General features: G+C 64.8%; 1 protein-coding gene across 1 annotated transcript; it reads left to right on the top strand.

Moving 5' to 3' along the window:
• Window positions 1-2,935: 2,935 nt before the first annotated feature.
• SLC35F6 (solute carrier family 35 member F6) lies at window positions 2,936-8,009 on the top strand. The gene is made up of 5 exons (XM_074820876.1): window positions 2,936-3,062; window positions 4,838-4,910; window positions 4,993-5,164; window positions 6,277-6,489; window positions 7,048-8,009. Exons 1-5 carry the CDS (start codon window positions 2,986-2,988, stop codon window positions 7,290-7,292), a joined length of 780 nt encoding a protein of 259 aa, XP_074676977.1. The 5' UTR covers window positions 2,936-2,985; the 3' UTR covers window positions 7,293-8,009.
• The last annotated feature ends 59 nt before the right edge of the window (window positions 8,010-8,068 follow it).

The following is an 8,068-nucleotide window of genomic DNA, read 5'->3' as shown; positions in this document are numbered from 1 at the left end:
CACGGGTGTCTGTGTGGGGCTGGCACTGGCGTGGGAGGGTGGGCACGTGTTGCACATCACGGAGGGGACTTTGGAAGTCAGCGGCTCTGCCACCGCTCCCCCATGTGTCCTTGGGACACTCACTCATCCCCGGGCTGGAGGAGGGGGCCAGCACGGGGTGGGGAGGGCCAAGGGGGGACATCCCCAGCTGGCCCATCCTCCCTGGCCCAGTCCGTAGTGTCCCCACGGGTGACACCGGCGAGTGGCACCACACCCCACGCCTGCCACCATCTTCTCTTCCAGAATTTTCCGTGGGTGAAGGCTGCGGGGAGGGACGAGGGGGGATGAGAAGGGACAAGGGGGGACGGGGGGTGTTTGCCCTGCGCACTGGGTGGCACCAAAGAAGTCAGGGGGGCCCAGAGGGAGGAGGCGGCCGCACCCTGCGTCCTTCACCCCCTCCCTGCAGATGTGGCCAAGCAGCTGCTGAGGGGTCCCTGCCGGGGCGGGGGGTGGGGGGGGATTGGGGTACGCTTGGGGTGCTGTGGGGGTCACCGGGGGTCCCGGGAGCAGCTCCACAGCCCAGACGACGGCAGCTGGGTGTGGGGGAGCGGCTCTGCCCCAGCCCTGGTTCGGGAGGAGCCCCCCGTCACGAAGGCACCAGAGCCAGCCCTCACTCCCCCCCCGCCCCATCCCTTCCTGGGGACACGTTTGGGTGTCCCCCCATTACCCCCCTCCCCAGAGCCACGTTTCGCTCCCCCCCATCACCCCCCCCCCCGGGAACACGTATCAACCCCCCCCCCCCCTAAATCACAGCCTTCTCCAGGGCCGCATTTTGGTCCCCTCCATCACACCCCTCCCCAGGGACAAGTTTGGGTCTCCCCCATCACCCCCCCCCCCCAAGGCCACATTTCAGTCCCCTCCCCGCATCATCCCTGGGGGGCAGCGAGGGCAGGAGGTGCTGCCCACACCTGCCCTGCCCCCCCGTACCCCCCCCCCGCCGCGGGAAGGGTTAACTGCCGGCGCAGGCAGCCTTGGCGAAGGCCCCTGGAGTGGGTTTTATGCCCCCCCCGCGCCCCCCCCCCCCCTTTCCGCGGCCTCCCACGGGTCACGGCCGCCGGGGCTGACGTCGGATGGAAAAACAATTTATCTCCGGCTGGCGGGGAGGCCCGGGGCGGGGAGGGGGGGGGGGGGACGGCAAGGAGGGGGGGGACAGCGGCGGAGCCCACTGCCAGGTGTGGATGCCCCCCCCCACTCCCCGGTACCCCTCGGTTGGGGCGGTGGGTGGCGAGACCCCCCGATGCCAGGGCTGGCCCCCAGTGAGGCGGAGGGGGGAACTTCGCCCCCCCCCGCCCCCCCCCCCCCCAAGCAGTCCCAGGGAGCTGGAGGGACTGGGAGAACTGGGGGGGGGCTGGGGGGGCTGCCCTGGAGCTGTGTCCATGAACAAGGGCCCTGATACACTGGGGTACCCCGGGGACAGCACCCCCACCCACCCCCGGAAAGGGTTAGCCCGGGCAGGGCAGGGTTAGACCAGGCAGGGTTAGACCAGGCAGATTTTAGCCTGGGCAGGGTTAGTCTGGGTAGGGTTTAGCCCGGGCAGGGTTAAGAGCAGTCAGGTTTAGCCGAAACTGGGCAGGGTTTAGCACAGGCAGGGTTAGCCTAGGCAGGCAGGGTTAACCCAGGTGGGGTTTAGCATGGGCAGGGTTAACCTAGGCAGGGCAGGGTTAACCCAGGTGGAGTTTAGCATGGGCAGGGTTAGCCTAGGCAGGGCAGGGTTAACCGAGGCAGGGTTTAGCCCAGGCAGGATTAGCCCAGACAGGGCTAAACGCAGTTAGGTTTAGCCCACGCAGGGCAGGGTTTAGCACAGGCAGGGTTAGCCTAGGCAGGGCAGGGTTAACCGAGGCAGGGTTTAGCCCAGGCAGGGTTAGCCCAGGCAAGTTTTAGCCTGGGCATGGTTAGCCTGGGTAGGGTTTAGCCCAGGCAGGGTTAAGTGCAGTCAGGTTTAGCCCAGGCCAGGCAGGGTTTAGCATGGGCAGGGTTAACCCAGGCAGGGCAGGGTTAACCCAGGTGGGGTTTAGCATGGGCAGGGTTAGCCTAGGCAGGGCAGGGTTAACCCAGGCAGGGTTAGCCCAGGCCGGGCACTGTTAGCACAGACAGGGTTTAGCCCAGGCAGGACAGGGTTAGCCCGGGCCGGGTTAGCCCAGGCCAGGCAGGGTCTAGCCCGGGCAGGGCAGGATTAGCCCAGGGCCAGTAACCCCGCCGGGGTGGGGGCCGGTCGCTCCTGCGGGGCCCGGTCAGGCCGTCGGGGCCCAAGCCCCGGGAGCGGCGGGAGCCCAACCCTGAACCACCGGCGCCATCTGCCGGCACCGCCGCGGCGGGGACACGCGGGAGCGGGGGGGGCACGGGCACAGCGGCCCACGGGGTCCGCGGCACCGCCAACCCCGCCGGGGAACGGGGGGGTACCGGGGGACACCGGGGGGTACCGGGGGATACCGGAGGACATCGGGGGTACCGGGGAACACTGGGGGATACCGGGGGGTACCGGGGGACAGGGTACGGGGGACCGCGACACGGCGGCCGCAGTGTGGGGACCGCGGTCTGCGGCCACGGCAGCACGGGGACGGGACCCCCCGGGACGGGACCCCCCGGGAGCGCGGTGCAGCGTAGGGGGCGTGGCCATACCGGATTGTGGGCGTGGTTAGACGCGGTGGGCGGGGCAGTAGACGTCTATGGGCGTGGTTAGGCCCTGAGGGGCGGGGTTACGTGTGCAGATGGGCGTGGTTATGCGCTATGGGGCGGAGTCACGTGTGCATGTGGGCGTGGTTCAGTGCTATGGGAGTTGGTCACGTGTGTTTTGTGGGCGTGGTTAGGCGCCGCGGGGCAGAACGGGCTCTTCAAGGGGGCGTGGCCTAGCGGGTGGGGGCGTGGCCGTGAGGGCGAAGGGGGCGTGGCCGTGGCGACGGCGGCCCCGGTGCAGGGCGGGAGGCGGCGGGCGGCGGCGGCGGGGCAATGGCCTGGTCCCGGTACCAGCTGGGCCTGGCCGCCCTCATGCTGGTCACCGGCTCCATCAACACGCTGGCGGCCAAGTGAGTCCTCCCGGCGTCTGAGGCGGGGGGGAACCCCCGCACCCCCGGGGCAGCGGCCCGGCCTCCCCCCAGCCCCGGGCCCACCGTCCTGCTCGGGGCCCTCCTGGGCCTGAGGGCGGCCTGACGCCCCCCCTCACCCCAGGCCCTGGGCTTTCCCGCCGGGGCGGGGGGTTGGAGCCCGGTCTTCAGCCCCCCGGTCCCCTCCTTCCATCCCAGGGTTGGTCCCTCCGCAAGCTCCGGGGGTGTCACAGCCCGGGGTGGGCTTGGGGTCCCCTCGGGCCTCCTCCCCGTGGCCCCCCCAGCCCCACGGAGGGACTGGCGGCCCCTGGGGCTGCCCCAGGCCGGACCGCGGTCCTGGCTGTGTTGGCAGAGCCCCAAGACCTGCCCTGTGCCCCCCGGCTCGGGGGGGGGCTGCTATTGCCCTGGGGGGGTTAAGCCTGGGCTGTGGGGTGCACCATAGGGACTGGGGGCTGCTGCTTGAGGCCCAGCTCTTGGTGCTGGGCGAGGGAAGGGTGGGGGGGGCTGCATGGCCAAGGGAACTGGGGGTCTCCAGCCCTCTTGGAGGGTGCTGCTGTGCCTGGCCCCGGGGTGATGGGGAGGAGCCGTTGTGAGTGCCCCAAAAGCCAGGCAGGGTCTGGATTGAGCCCCCTCCTGGGGGGAACCCCACAAAGACCCCTGGGGCAGTGAGGATGAGGATGGTGTTTCTAAGAGCTGGCTGAGCAAGGCAGACCTGCCAGGCCGGCTTGTCCCAGTGCCGCTGGGCAGACGTGTGGGTGTCAGCGGGGCTTTACTGGGTGGCTGAGCTCCAGCTGGCCCTGCTGGGGGCGGACCAAGGTCCCCAGATGGGGAAACTGAGGCACAAAATCCCCGCGGAGGGTGGAGCAGAGCCGGGAGGTAGCACCGAGCTCTCAGCCAGCTCACGAGACCCATGCGTGGCCCGACAAAGCCTCTTGCGAAACACAGACCCGAGCTGGCCCATGGCAGAGGGGCTGTGGCGTGTCAGCCGGGGCTGACTCATGCCAAAAATCTTGCTGGCCTGGCTGAAAAACCCCTTGCCACTCGGGCTGCAAATTGCCCCAGCCTCCGCTCGCACCCCTTTTCCCCGAGCTCAGCAGGTCTGCGGCCACTTGGCATCAGCAAAAAGGAGCCGGAGGGGAGCTGGGTGCCTGTGTTGGGGTGCGCTGCCACACTGGGGGTGTCCTGGGAGCAGGCAACCTGTCACTGAGGGGTTGGGGTCCCCTCCTGATGTGGGTGGTGGGGAGACCCTCGCCGAAATGGGCCGTGGGGGCCTGTGCCCCATCCTATGTTTATCCAGCGCTGCTTAGAATACCCAAAAGAGGGGGGTTGTGCCCCAGAACTCTGACTGGGAGCAGTGGGAGCTGCTACTCCCCCAGCCTGCAGTGCAGCATCTTTTATGGGGCCCCCAAATCTTCAAGGTTGGTGACAGAGGGAGGAGGGAAGGGGTTGGGGTGACCCCCCACCGTGCTGTCCCGGTGCTGCCTGGCCGCGCGTGCTGGGACACCAGATCGTGGGGCTGTGTGACACTGCGGTGTCCCTTTCCCTGCCTGTCACTCAGGGCCGGGAGCTGAGCCAGGAGCTGCCGGTGAGTCAGGGTGGCCGTGACAGCGTCTCCTTCCCTCTAGATGTCCTGACCCCAGAGCTGTCACCTCGGGGCGGGCTGGTGGCCCAGAACACAGCCCTAGGCTGGCTTTTTGGGGTGCGCTCTGGCCCCCCACAGCCTCCTGCTCTAACCACCCCCCCTCTCTGCCTCGTAGGTGGGCCGATAACTTCAGTGCGGCCGGTTGCAGCGGGACGGAGGAGCACAGCTTCCAGCACCCCTTCCTGCAGGTGAGCCCCCGACACCCGGGGCCGGATGGGCCTTACCAGCAGGGCCAGCCCCCCCCTTTTGCCTAACCCACCTCTCTCGCAGGCCGTGGGCATGTTCCTGGGGGAATTTTCCTGCCTGGGGGTGTTTTACCTGCTGGTGTGGAGGGATCGGTGGAGGCCGGAGCCCAGCATGGCCCCGTCTCAGCCCTTCAGCCCGCTGCTCTTCCTGCCCCCCGCCCTCTGTGACATGACTGGGACCAGTATCATGTACGTGGGTAAGTGCTGGGGACAGGGGGGTGTCACCTCTGTCCCCCATCCCTTCCCCTGTGGGGTCCTGGCCATCCCTGGGGCTTGACTCAGACCCCACATTGCATTCAGTTTTGCGGGGGGGTGGGAAATAACCCTGAAACCAGTTAGAGGGGTCTGAGCAAACCCTCCCCACTCATGCAGCGAGTTGTGGCAGGGCTCAGTAAGCCGTGTTCAGCATGGGGGGGTTTGTTAAAGGATTTCGCCAGACTGGGGGTACCTCTAGGCTGGATTTATTAGCAACTCAGAGCTGGGCCAGCACCAGAGTGAGTGGCAGGGACTAACAAAAAGCACCTTCTGTACGTACGATTTTACACGACATTGTACAACACAAAAGTCTTTGGCGTTTCTGCACAAACTCTCAGTTCCCAATTCTTCATCAATTTCAAAAGTTCATTAATTCCCTCAGTCTCAGCTAATTCTCATCGTTCCATTCCAATTCCTCTTTTGAAGTCGCTGCTCATTGGTGCTGTCTTTGGTCTCCACAGTTACTTCTCCTCTTAAACAATCTTCATCATAATTCACCTTTAGACTTCTGAGAGAAAACTCAAGATGTGCTATTTAACATATACTTAATCGATGTCTGACTTTAAATGCCTGACCTTTCTAAATTGCTTACTTTAAGTTAATCACTTATTTCTCATCTTTTGTTATGTCTAAAACTTAATGCCCAGGATTAATTTTTGTTAATTCAATGACTGGGTTTTAAGCCGGCCATGGCGAGGGCTGCACAGGGGGCAGATGAGCAGCGTTGGCATTGGACTGTCAGTGCTGTTCTCTGAGCAGCTGTATCCTATTAATTAAACTTAGGAGACGATATCTATTGATCAATTATTCTCTACATATAATTATATCCTAATAAAAAGTCTTCTAAACGCTTGTTCCTGTTACGGGGGGCAGCATGGGGCTGTGTCTTGGCGTGAGCCTCTCTGCTGCAGCTCTAAGCAGGAGGGGACAGTGTTGCTGCCTCTTCCTCCCGTTCGTTAATCACCAATCTGCTCTTAATTACCAGCAGACTGTTAAGCGGAGGGGTGGCTCTGGCAGCGCACACAACTCATGGGTCTGTCTCTTCCCCGTGTAGCCTTGAACATGACGAGTGCCTCCAGCTTCCAGATGCTGCGAGGATCTGTCATCATCTTCACCGGGCTCCTCTCGGTCGCCTTCCTGGGCCGGAAGCTGGAGCTGAGCCAGTGGCTGGGCATCCTGGTCACCATCGGGGGGCTGGTGCTGGTGGGACTGGCTGACCTCCGCAGCTCCCCCACCCAGAAGCACAAGCTCAGCGAGGTCATAACCGGTACGTGGTGGCCCCTGGGGGAGGTGGGGTGGCCACGGGGAGGACGGCAGCGGGGGGAATAACTCCCCCCAGGGCTCTGCTGCACTGCCTGTGGGTGGGCAGGGAGATGGGGGCTCAGCCTCGCCTTCCCAATCTCCCCACTTCCTCATCCTCTCTCCCTTCCTCCTCCTCCTCCTCATCCTCTCTATCCCTTCCTCCTCCTCCTCCTCCTCGACTCTCTCCCTTCCTCCTCCTCGTCTCTCACCCCCCTTCCTCCTCCTCCTCGGCATCGTCCTCTCGCCCCCCCTTCCTCCTCCTTCTCCTCCTCATTGTCTCACCCCCCTTCCTCCTTCTTCCTCCTTGTTGTCCTCTCGCCCCCTTCCTCCTTGTTGTCCTCTCGCCCCCCTTCCTCCTCCTCCTCCTTGGTGTTGTCGTCTCGCCCCCCTTCCTCCTCCTTCCTCCTCCTCGTCGTCTCGCCCCCCTTCCTCCTCCTTCCTCCTCCTCGTCGTCTCTCCCCCCCCTTCCTCCTCCTCCTTCCTCCTCGTCGTGTCGCCCCCCTTCCTCCTCCTCTCCCCACAGGTGACCTGCTCATCATCATGGCACAGGTGATCGTCGCCATCCAGATGGTGCTGGAGGAGAAATTTGTCTACAAGCACGATGTGCACCCGCTGCGGGCCGTCGGCACCGAGGGTCTGTCACGACATCGGCCGGGGAGGGGGGCGCTGAGTGCTCGAGGGGTGCTGGATCCCACAAACCCAGCCTGGGGAGGGCAGCTTGGGGCGGGGGGGGGTGGATTGCAGGGTGCAAAGGGGGTGCTGCTGTGAGGGTTTGGGTCCTGTGGCGCAGGGAGAGTTGGCTGGGGGGGTGGGGAACAGGCAGCCCTGGGTGGTGCTTGGAGCCAGCACCCCCCTGACGCCTCCCTGCACCCCTCTGACACCCCCCTGATGCCCTCTCACACCCCTGACTCCCTCTGATGCCCTCTGACACCCTCCTGCACCCATCTGACGTGCTCTGACACCCCCTTGATGCCCCTGACACCCCCTCACACCTGTCTGACACCTTTCTTGATGCCCCCCTGCACCCCTCTGACACCCCTCTTGATGCCCCCTGCACCCCTCTGACGCCCCTCTGCCACCTTCCTGCACCCCTCTGCCACCCTTCACACCCCTCTGATGCCCTCTGACACACCTCGCACCTCTTTGACACCCGTCTGACACACCCCTGCACACCTCTAACACCCTTCTTGACACCCCCCTGTGCCCCTCGGACGCCCCTTACACCCCTCTGATGCCCCCCTGCACCCCTCTAACACCCTTCTTGACACCCCCTGCACCCCTCTGACACCCCTTACACCCCTCTGACTCCTCTCTTGATGCCCCTCACACCCCTCTGACACCTCTCACACTCATCTGACTCCTGACACCCGTCTGATGCCCCCCTGCACACCTCTGATGCCCCTCACACCCATCTGATGTCCTCTGACTCCCCTCTTGATGCCCCTCATACCCCTGACACCCTCTGATGCCCCCCTGCACCCCTCTGACACCCCCCTGCACCCCTCTGACACCCTTCACACCCCATCTGACACCCTCTGATGCCA

Source organism: Strix aluco, chromosome 3 (genome assembly GCF_031877795.1).
Source record: "Strix aluco isolate bStrAlu1 chromosome 3, bStrAlu1.hap1, whole genome shotgun sequence".
Lineage (NCBI taxonomy): Eukaryota > Metazoa > Chordata > Aves > Strigiformes > Strigidae > Strix > Strix aluco.
This window is presented reverse-complemented; position numbering and strand designations above follow the sequence as displayed.

Bases quoted from the DNA above. Each gene is read 5' to 3' on its own strand.
- SLC35F6 (XM_074820876.1), top strand. From the start codon at position 2,986: ATGGCCTGGTCCCGGTACCAGCTGGGCCTGGCCGCCCTCATGCTGGTC. The intron at 4,911-4,992 runs GTGAGCCCCCGA...CCTCTCTCGCAG, and splicing joins TCCAGCACCCCTTCCTGCAG to GCCGTGGGCATGTTCCTGGG. The intron at 5,165-6,276 runs GTAAGTGCTGGG...TTCCCCGTGTAG, and splicing joins GACCAGTATCATGTACGTGG to CCTTGAACATGACGAGTGCC.